This window comes from Phyllobates terribilis, unplaced genomic scaffold (assembly GCF_046119375.1).
Source record: "Phyllobates terribilis strain yellow unplaced genomic scaffold, ASM4611937v1 Scaffold_1__5_contigs__length_1240528914, whole genome shotgun sequence".
In the NCBI taxonomy this organism is placed as follows: domain Eukaryota; kingdom Metazoa; phylum Chordata; class Amphibia; order Anura; family Dendrobatidae; genus Phyllobates; species Phyllobates terribilis.
Window position 1 is genome coordinate 532871632 of NW_027362761.1, and position 14161 is coordinate 532885792.

General features: G+C 44.5%; 1 protein-coding gene across 1 annotated transcript in view; it reads left to right on the forward strand.

Annotated features, from left to right (window-relative positions):
- Nucleotides 1–14161, forward strand: part of LOC141270896 (granzyme A-like) — a 123808-nt gene that overhangs the window by 92320 nt on the left and 17327 nt on the right. Inside the window, exon 5 of the mRNA XM_073681022.1 lies at nt 7808–8077. Within this exon, the coding sequence (XP_073537123.1) occupies nt 7808–8077 (270 nt within the window). The remainder of the gene's footprint in view (nt 1–7807; nt 8078–14161) is intronic.

The window sequence follows — 14161 nt, forward strand, 5'->3', positions numbered from 1 at the left end:
TATTTCAATGCAGTACAGTTCCTGTCTGAACTGTCTCCTAACCTGTTACCTGTTTTGTCCCTATGTCCGTTTCCTCCCTTTTGCTGCAGTGTCTGAACCAGCACTTGGCTATACCTAGGCTCGTTCCTGTATTTCATTTCAGTACAGTTCCTGTCTGAACTGTCTCCTAACCTGTTACCTGTTTTGTCCCTATGTCCGCTTCCTCCCTTTTGCTGCAGTGTCTGAACCAGCACTTGGCTATACCTAGGCTCGTTCCTGTATTTCGTTGCAGTACAGTTCCTGTCTGAACTGTCTCCTAACCTGTTACCTGTTTTGTCTCTTTGTCCGTTTCCTCTCTTTTTCTGCAGAGTCTGTACCTGCACCTAACTCCTACTCATTCTCGCTGTACTTCTGTTTGTGAGTTTGGAGTCCACTCGCTACTTCTTTGTAAGTACCTTGTGTGTATTTGGTTCTGCCTTTCCTTTCCAGTCTGTTCTGTGTGAACACAGCCCTGTCCCCTCTGCTCTGTCTTTGCTCACCGCTTTGACGGTTTATCTCTGCTCTGCCTTACTTACCGCTCTGGCGGCTTCTGCCCGCTCTGCTCTGCTTTGTTCACCGCACTTGCGGTTTCGCTCTGCTCAGTCTTGTCCACTGCACCCGCGGTTTCGCTCTGCTCAGCCTTGTCCACCGCACATGCGGTTTCACTCTGCTCTGCCTTGTCCACCGCATCTGCGGTTTCGCTCTGCTCTGCCCTGTCCACGCACCTGTGGTTTCGCTCTGCTCAGCCCTGTCCACCGCACCTGCGGTTTCGCTCTGCTCAGCCCTGTCCACTGCACCTGGTGTTTCGCTCTGCTCAGCCCTGTCCACCGCACCTGCGGTTTCGCTCTGCTCACTCCTGTCCACTGCACCTGTGGTTTCGCTCTGCTCAGCCTTGTCCACCACACCTGCGGTTTCGCTCTGCTCTGCCCTGTCCACGCACCTGTGGTTTCGCTCTGCTCAGCCCTGTCCACCGCACCTGCGGTTTCGCTCTGCTCAGCCCTGTCCACTGCACCTGGTGTTTCGCTCTGCTCAGCCCTGTCCACCGCACCTGCGGTTTCGCTCTGCTCACTCCTGTCCACTGCACCTGTGGTTTCGCTCTGCTCAGCCTTGTCCACCACACCTGCGGTTTCGCTCTGCTCAGCCTGGTCCACCGCACTTGTGGTTTCGCTCTGCTCACCCTTGTCCACCGCACCTGCGGTTTTGCTCTGCTCAGCCTTGTCCACCGCACCTGCGGTTTAGTTTTACTCTGCTTGATTACCGCATCTGCGGCTCTGAACCCGTCTCCTAGTCTGTACTGGACCCTACCCAGCCTGTGCTCTAACATGCCTGTTCCTGTATTCCCAGGTGTGGGTCAACAGCCGTGTCCGGGGACTGACCTGAAGTCGCACCTGGTCCCTCTGCTCGGTTCCTCCCTGGTGCACAGGCGTCGTTAGCCGTCGTGCGACCTTGGTCGGATTGGGTAGATACTTAGTTACGCCCCTCCAGGCACTCTCCGGTTCATGGTCCAGTGGGATCACTAAACACGCACACGCCAGTAAATCCGGGCGTGTGCATAACAAGCACTATTTTTTAGTGGCGATTTTGTGGCCATACTTGCAGAGCCCCTGAGGTGACAGACCTGAAGAAATCCCCACAAAATGACCCTGGTTTGCAAACTGCACCTAGTGTTGTAGTGAGCATTTTGACATCAGAGGTGTTTTCTTGGATTTCATACCATTAGGCTATGAAAATAAAAAATACATTTTTCCCAAGAAAATATTCATTTAGCTTAAAATTTTTTATTTTAACAAAAGTAATAAAACAAATTGAACCTACAATTTGTTACAGATGTTCTCCTGAATGCAGTACCATACCCCATATGTGGTCAGAAACTACTGCTTAGCCGCACAGCAGGGCTAGGTAAGGAAGGAGTGTTATTTGACTTTTGGAGAACAAATTGAGTGTATAGTTTGTAAGTGCCATTTGCAGAACCCCCTAAAGTTAAAGTACCAGAATAGAAGAAAGTGGCTTCATATTAGAAATTACACCCCTTGGAGAATTAATTCAGCAGTGTAGGCACTAATTTTTCCCACAGGTGCCAAGTTTGTGCTTTTGGAGACACTCACCATGGAATTTTTTATGTGGACATGACATACATGTGGATGATAAGTGCGCTTTAGGCACACTGCAGGGCTCAGCGGGGATGGGGGGCTTTGGCTTTAAAGGGAACCTGTCACATAATTTATTTCTACTAAACTACTCCCAATGTCTTACTGTTATGATGTTATGATATGATAACACTAAGGAAAGATAGGAAAAATGTCCCTACAATAGGACTAAGCTGATTCCCTACGATGCAGCGGGGGACCTGTTCCTTGTGAACAGACCTGCCTAAGTCCTCGGCTAGTCTGAACGCAGACCTATAGATATAAGGGAGGGGTCCCTACAAGAACGAAGGACTGGGATATAGTTGGACACCTCCTAGCAGAAATTGTACAAGGCACCTGGCTAGCTTAAGAGTAAAAGTAACACTGAAGTCCAGCAAAACCAGAAGGGCGGAGCTGGATTATATAGGCAGAAAGTCATGTGACCAGCAAAATAGAAAAACTAACAGCAGGGTTCTAACAGTACCCCCTCTTCTATGAGGATCCTCCAGGCCCAGGTCTATCAGGAAACCTCCTGTGAAACGCTCCGACAAGTCTAGGAGCAGAGACATCATCCGACCTTACCCATGAGTTATCCTCAGGACCGAAACCTTTCCAAGCGACGAGATACTGCAATCTCCCTCTATGCCATCTAGAATTAAGAATGCGAGAAATTTCATATTCACCGTCTTCCTCCACCGGAGGAACAGAGACAGTGGCGTACCTATCCGAAACATCAGCTTTTTTCAATAAGGAAACATGAAACACCGGATTAATCTTCCAGGAGGTAGGAACCTCCAACCTAACAGCAGATTGGTTAACTACCTGAAGCACCCTAAACGGACCCACAAACTTCGGGCCCAATTTCTTAGAAGGAATCCTCAACCGCAGATTCCTAGAGGACAACCAAACCATGTCACCAACAGTAAACAAAACCTCTTGACGTTTCCTGTCAAAGTACCTCTTGGATTTTTTGTTAGCCTCTTGAAGGTTATGACGTACATCAGTCCAAACTCTCTCCAAATCACCGGAAAAATTCTCCTCCTCTGGCACAGCCGATACCAATTTGGAGAATGACCCAAACGACGGATGTCTCCCAGTACAACAAAAAAAAGGAGAACACCCAGCAGAAGAGGATGTATGGTTGTTAAGAGCAAATTCAGCCAGTGGCAGAAACTCAGACCACCCCTCTTGATTGTCAGCCACAAAACAACGCAAAAACTGCTCAACATCCTGGTTCTTTCTTTCTGTCTGTCCATTAGACTCAGGATGATAACCAGATGAAAATGACAAATGGACTCCCAACCTGTCACAAAAGGCACGCCAAAAACGAGCCACAAACTGAGGTCCCCTATCGGAAACAATGTTGGTAGGAACGCCATGGAGCCTGACAATTTCTTTAACAAAAGCCTTAGCGAGTGTCTTGGCACAGGGCAGTTTGATGAAGGGAACCAAGTGACACATCTTGCTAAAACGGACCACGACCACCCAGATAACAGTGAAACCCTCAGAGGCAGGAAGGTCAGTAATAAAATCCATAGCAAGATGCGTCCAAGGAGCACTAGGAACCTCCAGAGGGCAAAGCAACCCCGCAGCAGGAGCATGTGAAGACTTAGATCTAGCACACCCAGTACATTGACGCACCCACTTAATGACTTCCTTCTGCCACCCAGGCCACCAAAAACTGCGACCTACAAGTCTCTTAGTCTCCGAAATACCTGGATGACCTGCCAACCGAGACTCATGACATTCCACAAACAAATCTCTCCTAAAGTTCCTAGGCACAAACAACCTCCCATGGGGAGTGTTAGATGGGGCATCCTCCTGGGCTTTCAGAATCCCATCTTCCACAACGGAGTCCAATGCTGCTATCACAACACCTTCCTGTAAAATGCTCTCCTCCTCCTCGGTACCAACCATGGGAGAAAAACTGCGAGATAAAGCATCCGCTTTTACATTCTTGGTACCCGGGATGTAAGTAACAGAAAAATTAAACCGCGAAAAAAAAAGTGCCCACCTAGCTTGACGGGCATTCAAGCGCTTGGCAGCATCAAGATAGATCAGATTCTTATGATCAGTAAAAACCTGAATGGGAAATTTAGCACCTTCCAAGAGATGACGCCAATGTTCAAATGCGAGTTTAATCGCCAGCAATTCCCGATTACCGACATCGTAATTAAGTTCGGTCTCAGAAAATTTTTTTGAAAAAAAAGCACAGGGATGTACTCCATCCTTGTTTTCCTGAGACAAAACAGCACCGACCCCCACCGAAGAAGCATCAACCTCGACCAAAAAAGGCTTGGTCTCATCAGGCTGCATAAGGATGGGGGCAGAACTGAACCTCTCCTTGAGATACACAAAAGCTTCAATGGCCTCAGTAGTCCACTGAACCGTATTCGCACCTTTCCTGGTGAGATCGGTCAGCGGCTTAACAATTATAGAAAAATTCTTAATGAATTTTCTGTAATAATTGGCGAAACCCAAAAATCTCTGTATTGGTTTCAAACCAATAGGCCTAGGCCATTGCTGCACCGCCTGAACCTTCACCGGGTCCATCTCAAAGCCCTCGCTGGAGATAATGTAGCCCAAAAAACTAATTCTCTGCACAGCGAACTCACATTTCTCCAGCTTAGCAAAAATTGTCACTTAATAACTGCAATACCTCACGTACGCTCTGCCAATGAGACTCCAGATCCGGCGCAAAAATCAAAATGTCATCCAAATACACTACCACATTCTTACCGATCAACGGTCTTAGGATGTCATTAATAAGGTTCTGAAAAAACGCTGGTGCGTTGGTAAGACCAAAGGGCATAACCAGATTCTCAAAATGACCCACTGGAGTGTTAAAAGCAGTTTTCCACTCATCACCTTCCTTCATACGTAACAAATTGTATGCCCCCCGGAGATCAATCTTAGAGAACCACTATCCTCCACTAACTGGTTGAACAAGTCAGGAATTAATGGCAGTGGGTAGGAATTGCGTACTGTAATTTTATTAATTTTGCGAAAGTCCAGACATGGACGCAAACCGCCGTCCTTTTTTTTTACAAAAAAAAATCCAACAGCCACAGGTGACTTAGAAGGTCTAATGTGACCGGCGGCCAAGCTTGTCTGTATGTATTCCTCCAAGGCCTTTCTCTCAGGGATAGTAAGATTAAATAAGCGACTCTTGGGAAGAGTAGCTCCAGGGACAAACTCAATAGTACAATCATAGTCCCTATGAGGAGGCAAAACTTGCGATTCCTCCTCAGAAAAAACCTTCCAAAACTCCTGAATAGGTACAGGTAATTCCCCTCTCTCCACAACAGCAATGCGACCGTTACAACATTTATCATAACACTTAGGACTCCAAGACTTAATTTCATTGGTAGACCAGTCCAGTACAGGATTATGCAATTTTAACCAAGGTAACCTCAAAACCACTGGAGCAGGTAAATTATTTAATACCGCCAAATCCAAATTCTCTTGGTGGATACCATTAATGGTGAGGGGAAATTCAAAAACCTTGTGAGTAATACCTTTCAAGGGAGAGCCATCAACCACAGAACCACAGAAATAGGAGATGACAAAAGTTTGGATTCTAATTTAAATTTTTCCAAAAAACCCTCATCAATCACATTGAGTGTAGAACCACAATCCACAAATACCCGAAATTCAATCAACTCCTCCTGGAATGAGGTGCTTCCAGAATGAAATACTCCTTTTCAGTTTAAACAGGCTATGTGGGCGTAACTGACCTCTTTTTTTTTTTCTTTGTTCAAACGAAGCACACAGTTCTTAATAAAGTGGTCAGATTTACCGCAATAGAAATACAATCCTTTAGCAAACCTGCGGTCTTTCTCCTAAGAGAGGGGTGACATCGCCCCAATCTCCATCGGTTCTCCACCCTCCGAACAGACCCTCTGAAAACTAGGAGCTGCCATAGCAATAGATTTCTCTTCATTACTCCTAGCACGCAGTCTCCTGTCCACACGTATGGCTAATTGCATTGCCTCCTGCAAGGTTCCAGGTTTTGGGAAGGCAATCAGCAGATCCTTAACCCTTTCACCTAGACCATCAAGAAATAAACATTTTAAAGCTGAGTCATTCCATTCCACTTCAGCTGACCATCTTCTAAAGTATGTACAATAATTTTCCACATCACCTGATCCCTGCTTCAAACGTCTTAATTCAGTTTCAGCACATGAGACTCGATCAGGATCATCATACAACAACCCCATAGCAGAAAAAAAATCTTCCACAGATCTAAAACACGGATCATTAGGTTGTAGAGAAAAGGCCCATCCCTGTGGTTCTTTGCACAAAAGTGACATTATAAACCCAATGCGCTGTGATTCATTCCCCGAGGATCTGGGTCTTAAACGAAAATATAATAAACAAGCATTTTTAAAGGAAAAAAAATCTTGCCGCTTACCATAAAAAAAATCTGGAAGTCCTACCTTTGGTTCAACAAAATGCGCTCCAGAACAGCTACTCACGTGTTGCTGGAGCTCGGCCACCTCCAAAGACAGTCCCTGCAGGCGTTGAGCCAACTCATGAACCGACACCATACTGAAATCAGGATTTCTTTCCTTAGAGTGTTTTATTTTTGGGCTGGACTTACTGTTATGATCTGCTACAAACACTAAGGAAAGATAGGAAAACTGTCCCTACAATAGGACTAAGCTGATTCCCTACGATGCAGCAGGGGACCTGTTCCTTGTGAACAGACCCGCCTAAGTCCTCGGCTAGTCTGAACGCAGACCTATAGATATAAGGGAGGGGTCCCTACAAGAACTAAGGACTGGGATATAGTTGGACACCTCCTAGCAGAAATTGTAGCAGAGCAAAGACAAACAAACAAACAGAAGTACTAGTGGTCAAAAGACCAAGCAAACTACAGAGAAAGGTACAAGGCACCTGGCTAGCTTAAGAGTAAAAGTAACACTGAAGTCCAGCAAAGCCAGAAGGACGGAGCTGGATTATATAGGCAGAAAGTCATGTGACCAGCAAAATAGAAAAAACTAACAGCAGGGTTCTAACACTTACAGGTCATGCAAAGTACATCACTAACATGAGGTTCTCAATCTAAATGGCCCATTATTCAAGTCAATAAACACTTTTACTCATATGCCTACCAGACCATGACTTTCAGTCATTTGGGTGGTGCTGCATATCATTTCCGTCACGGTCCTCTAGACAGTAATCACACCCTGAGCAGTATGATTGATGTCCTGGACTGCCCTGACGACAGGTCAATCAAAGAGGAAATCCCGTGCCTGTGCGCTAGCAACCAGCTTTACGGGCATGAACATTGAATCTGTATGCGCATGCTCAAAAAGCCGCTACTAGTCAGCAGCTTTGTATATGTTGTGAGTGCGCATCCCCAGAGAGCTGGTTGGTGGGGCACTTGTTTAAAACATAACATACCAACAAGAGCCAAAAAATGCAGCATCAAAAACGCAATAAAAACGCATGTAAAAAAAGTATTCAAAAATGAAATGAAAAAATGCAAGTACCTAATTTACTTACAGTAATAGGTTCAGAAATGTATCAGAAAATCTTTAACATAAAAAACTCAACAAAAGCTCATGGTGGGGAAGTGGCCTTAATGTACTACCTTAATGTAGTGCCTACACATATTTTTTAGTCTGTCTGCATTCAGTATATCTGTTCTCTTACAGCTGGAGAAACCTGCAAAGTTGAACAAGTTTGTTGCTCTTCTTCCATTACCAAAAAACGAGGAAGTCATTCAAGCCGGGAAGATTTGTAGCACGGCCGGTTGGGGAAGAACAGATGTAAAGATTTTGTCAGATGTTCTTCTAGAAGTTAATCTGACAATTGTTGGCAATGAGGACTGTGAGAAAAAATACAGGAAAATAGATCAACCCATAATCAGCAGCATGATGTGTGCCGGAGCCCCAAATAACAATCGTAAAGCTGGCACGTGTTACGTAAGTAATGACGTGTGTAATTCTATGTTAGATAAAATGAGAATCTAGAAACGAGAAACTGAATCAACACATTTTCATAGTTTGTGAATTAATATTGCACATAAAAAATAATAAATTGATCAACCCCCACAATCATGTGAGAAAATAATTACCCATGAAACTTGAAAACTGATCATGGATGTTAAATGCAACCTAAGAGGAAATCTTGATCCCGAAACACAGGCAACACAACACTAGTTACATATTGATTACTTGTGGATATTTTCTCTGAAAGTCTGTGGCGTTTTAAAGATAACATACTTTGACATACTGGCCGAGGACCATGCTTCTCGGCTGAAGAGTCTGAGGCAGGTCACCGACAGCTTCTCTTCGCACTGCTTCCCTAGATTGACAGGTCTCTCCCTATACACATACATATAGGGAGAAGTCGCAGGGGATCTACCTCGGAAAAGTCATCTGAAACCCATGATCCTCGGCCAACACTTCTATGTATGTTTCTCTGAAACACCACAGCTTTTAACCCCTTTTTTCAAAAATTGATAGTTTGACAAAAATAAAATGTGACTACAATATGCAGTTTGCACATGAACTGGGGCTGGAGTTTTGAGCACACACACAGACTGGTGCTGCCCCATCCTATCCACTTTCCCAGATGGGGGTCTCTATTTAAAAAATTACCCTGCCTGATGTTCAAGGAATTCAAGATTTACTGCAAGACGAATAGGACCAATAATACCACCTTATATTATTAAATAATACTATGACTAAACAATATCATCACATAGTGAGAGAATAATGTCAACATACCAATCAAAAAAAGTGTTGTACCCCAGGGTAAATTTACTGGCAAGCTGTGCAACTTGATGAATCTTTAATGGTGTCGGGATTTGTCCCCACTTGCCAGTTCCATTGGTCATCATGGGACAGCAAGTATGCGATTTGCATTCTTGTGGACACATGCTGACTAGATTCTCAAGACTAAAATTGAGTGAAGCAGCTGAGACACTAGTTTTCATGCGGTCACAACTATTTAAATCACATACTTGCAGCCCTGGGATGACCACCAGAACTAGCAAGCAGAGACAAATCCTAATCCTAATGGTGTGTATATTAAACAACGTTAAGATTCATCAAGCTGTATTGCCTATGCACTTTGTGGTGTACAACCCCTTTAACAAACATGACTGTGCCAAGACTGATATTAGCATAAATACTGCAACATAATAGACAAATATACCACCATTCTATAACCACCGTAAATATTACCAACATATAGAATAGTGATCAGGGGCATACCGTCAAAATAAGGCAGACCATGTGGCTGCTATGGGGTCCATGAGTCGGGGGCCTACTACTGTACGGCATTGGGCTTACCTCCCCCACCTTACATCACAATTTCCGTGATATCAGCATCCTTAGGATGAGGACACTGTTGAATAAAAATGTTGATCAGGGAGCCAGAGGCTCTGTGATCCACCATTCATTCTGCGCTTGTACATCTGAGACTAAGTACACTGCAGGTAGGGGAAGGATTTATTGTGGGAATGGGGCATTTTTAGGAGCATCATACTCTGCAATGCTCATAAAAGGGTTTCGATTCGGTTCTGTTTGCCAAATTTTTCAATGCTCGCCGAGCAATTAGTCGAACATATTCGAACCCCATTGCATTCAAGAGGAGGCAAAACCAAACAAATACACAACACCTTCAAAGGGGCCCAAAAGCTGCCAAAGCAACTCAAATTGGAGAAGACGCCAGGAAAAGTAGCATCAATTGACCCACAGTACAAATTGTATAATTATTATTATTATTTATAATTATAGCGCCTTTTATTCCATGGCGCTTTACGTGTGAAAAGGGGTATACATAGCAACAGCAAGTACAATGATTCTGAACAAAAAGCCGAAAGCTGCCATCCAGCTTGCCATGCCGCAGACACTGAGAAGCGCAGGCATGCTTGCGCTCCTCAGTGTCTGGCTGTGACGGCATCCAGATGAGCCGAGTTCATGTCCAATGAACTCAGCTCACCTCATGCAAGTCACTGACAGCGTGGGAGAATTCTACTGCACATGCGGTGAGCGTGAGAGAATTCTCCTGCGCATGCGGTGAGCGCAGGAGAATTCTCCCACGCTGTCAATGACGTGCATGAGGTGAGCTCATGTCCAATGAACTCAGCTCACCTCATGCACATCATTGACAGCGTGGGGGAATTCTCCTGCGCTCAGAGCTTGAGCAGGAGAATTCTCCCACGCTGGGATGGCATTGAGGTGACAGGCTGGATCGCAGCTGAGCACTGCCATCCAGCATGCCATCCTTCATAGACACTGCAGAGCACAGGCATGCTTGCGCTCTGCAGTGTCTCTGAAGGATGAAAAGCTGGATGGCAGCGCCTAGCTGCGATCCAGCCTGTCATCTCAATGCCATCCCAGCGTGGGAGAATTCTGCTGCTCAAGCGCTGAGCGCAGGAGAGTTCTCCCACGCTGTCAATGACGTGCATGAGGTGATCTGAGTTCATTGGACATGAGCTCACCTCATGCACGTCACTGACAGCGTGGGAGAATTCTCCTGCGCTCACCGCATGCGCAGGAGAATAGGGTATATATTGTGCACAGGTTCTATTCAGGATGCTAATAAATGTTTCCCACTTGCCTTGTGTAGTTTTATGTCTCAGGATATCATCCCAGTTTATTGCTCTAAGATCATCTCTCAACTGTTGGAAATTTTCCTTCCTGAAGTTTAGTGTCCTTGTAACCCCTCTACTACACATCTTATTAAATGATGCATGAAAGCTTATTATTTTGTGATCACTATTACCAAAGTGACCCCCAACTCGTATATTTGATATGCGGTCTGGCCTGTTGGTTAATATTAGGTCTAGCAGTGCCCCCCTTCTTGTTGGGTCCTGAACCAGTTGTGAAAGGTAATAGTCTCTCATAGTTGTCAAAAATCTATTACCTTTGCTGGAACTACAGGTTTCTGTTCCCCAATGTATTTCAGGGTAGTTAAAGTCTCCCATAATAATGACTTCTCCTTGAGTCGCTGCTTCATCTATTTGCCTTATGAGGATATTCTCTGCTAATTCCATTATTTTTGGAGACTTATAACAAACCCCTATCAGTAACTTATTATTTTTTCCCCCTCCCCTTATCTCCACCCACAGGGACTCTACATTTTCATTAGCTTCACCTATGTTCTCACGCAAGATGGGTTTTAAGGATGATTTTACATATAAACACCCCCCCCTCGTTTTTTTTACGGTCATTTCTGAACAGACTATAGCCCTTTAAATTAACTGCCCAGTCATGGCTCTCATCCAGCCATGTCTCAGATATCCCCACCATGTCATAATTATTTTCCAACAAAATTAATTCTAATTCCTCCATTTTGTTGGTGAGGCTAATGGCATTAGTGTACATGCATTTTATGTACAGTATCTCTCTGTACCTCTATTCCTTCTTACTATATTGACTGTTCTAACCCCACCCCCAATTTCTTTATTTGTGCCCTGGTCACTATCTGCACTATCTTCCCCACCTATAAAATGAATACCACCCCCCCAATCCGTAGTTTAAACACTCCTGCAACCTTCTAGCCATTTTCTCCCCAAGCACAGTTGCACTCTCCCCATTGAGGTGCAGCCTGTCCCTAGCGTAGAACCTGTAGCCAACTGAGAAGTTGGCCCAGTTCTCTAGGAACCCAAACCCCTCCTTCCTACACCAATTCCTGAGCCACTTATTTATCTCCCTAATCTCTCCTCTCTGGCATGGCACGTGGTACAGGCAGTATTTCAGAGAATACTACCTTGGAGGTCCTTGCTTTAAGCTTGCAGCCTAATTCCCTGAAATCATCTTTAAGGACCTTTCACCTACCTCTTTGTCATTTGTGCCAATGTGCACCATGACTGCTGGGTCCTCACCAGCCCCTCCCAGTAATCTGTCAACCCGATCAGCGATCTGCTGGACTCGAGCGCCAGGTAGACAGCACACTGTTCGACGATCCCTGTCTTTGTGACAGATTGCCCTATCTGTTCCCCTAATAATTGAGTCCCCCACTACCAGCACCTGCCTGGCTTGCCCTGCTCTCCTATTTCCCCCTTTACCGGAGCTGATACTCCTTCGGCTTTCAGAGGACATGCCTTGCTGCAGCAGTGCTAGCCCTGTAGTGACACCCCCTTCATCTGCCAACTTTTCAAACTTATTGGGGTGTGCCAGATCAGGACTAGCCTCCATGGCACTCTTCCCTCTACCCCCGCTTCTAACTGTCACCCAGTTAGCAGCCACACTGTTCTGCAGCTCCATACTACCACCCTCCCCCACATCTACCCAGTGAGCAGCTGCTCAGTGAGCAGCAGACTCCTTTCCATATTGTCTATGGATCTCAGTGTTGGCAGCTGCTCATTTAGATCCAGTACCTGGGCTTCCAAACGCACAACGTGCACACATCTCACACAGCAGTATGCACCCACGACCGGCTGTTCAAGGATTGCATACATGTGGCAAGATGTACACTGGATAGCATTGTCAATAATGGAGCTCATTTTCTAATGGGGATTGCACTAGACAGAAATGTTAAGTAAAAAGAAATGTAAAGAATTAATAAAATACAGACAGCAATTCAGTCCAAATTCCTCCCTTCCAAACTCCCTGAATCCAAAGTCACTGAATATCAAGTCACGCACTTTCACTCCAGTCACACTCAGCTCATTCACACTCTCTAAGGAAGAAGATTTAAAGAGTTTTTTTTTTTTCCCTTTAGCAGCAATCCAACCTACAGTTCAATGCACATACTACTATAACGGTATAAACAGAAGAAATTACATTTTTTACTTTAGACTAGCCCTGTATATAGCAGAATCTCAGCCCAAAAAATTACAAGCTGAGATGTGGCATGCTTTATGTAGCATGGTGGTAATAGAAAAAAAAATCATTTTTTTTTTTACTGTGGAGCCCTTGATACAGCTGAATCTCAGCGCAAAAGAATTACAAGCTCAGAGGTGGCCTGCTTTATGTATCATGGTAGGAACAGAAAAAAATTAGAGTTTCAAAAGTGTACTCCTGCATGGAACACAATATCAGCACAACACAGTTCTGTGCTGAAATGTGGCCTGGTGTCCCTGTCTGGACCACACTAATAGCAAAAACGATTGATCTGCTTTAAGGTCGATTTCACAGCCACACAAGATCCTATCTACCTAAACTAAGCCTGGACTTACAAGCAACCGCCTAGCTAACTATCTTAATCTCTCAATATCCATGAGCAGCAGGGGCAGCCTCTCTGTGCTGCTACACTGACAAACGGGCGTTAAAACAACATGTACGCTCTTTATAGGGAGAGGGACATGTGACTTCAGCAGCCAATGACAGAAGCCCTTGTGTCTGAACATTGTGGATGGTTCCTGCACCTTCACTGGCTTGCTCCACACATTAAGTTAAGAAGAAAACAATAATAATTAAGATTAACAATCCGCTGCTACTCTGACCTCTCCCCACCATTCTCCTCATCAAACACGTCCCCCCGCTCATCAGCACCACTATCCTAGCCAAAGTCATAAAAAATACAGTATTGGAAGCGCGATTATTTACCCTCACTTTTGTCGAATTTGGCCGATTTTCAGTAAAAACTGTCAGATCACGAATCCGAATGTGCAATGTTCATGCCAAATTTGAAAAAAAAAATGAACATTTTCCGAACATATTCGCTCATCTCTAACTATATGTAATTATTTTCTGATAAAATTGCACTTTTTTATTACTATTGGTTTTCTTTTTGCACAAATTTCTTTATATGTTTTAATTTAATTCTCTGCTGAACTTAGCACCTAAATTCCATTTATTTTAGGCACAATACACTCTTATGATGTGATCATTATTTCTTTATGAGAGATATATGTGCCGTGATTGGCTTACAGTTTTTTTTTTATAGTCAAAAAAGGGGTGTAGTGGGTAAAAACCCTAAGGGGCTTAGGGACTTCAATAGGGGCATAATTACTGTTTACAAGGCAAAATACATGTTCCTCTCCCGGTTTATAAAAGTTTGGAGATACAGCCCTGCCTACTTTGCTGAATATTTTTCCGGTTGACAAGGGG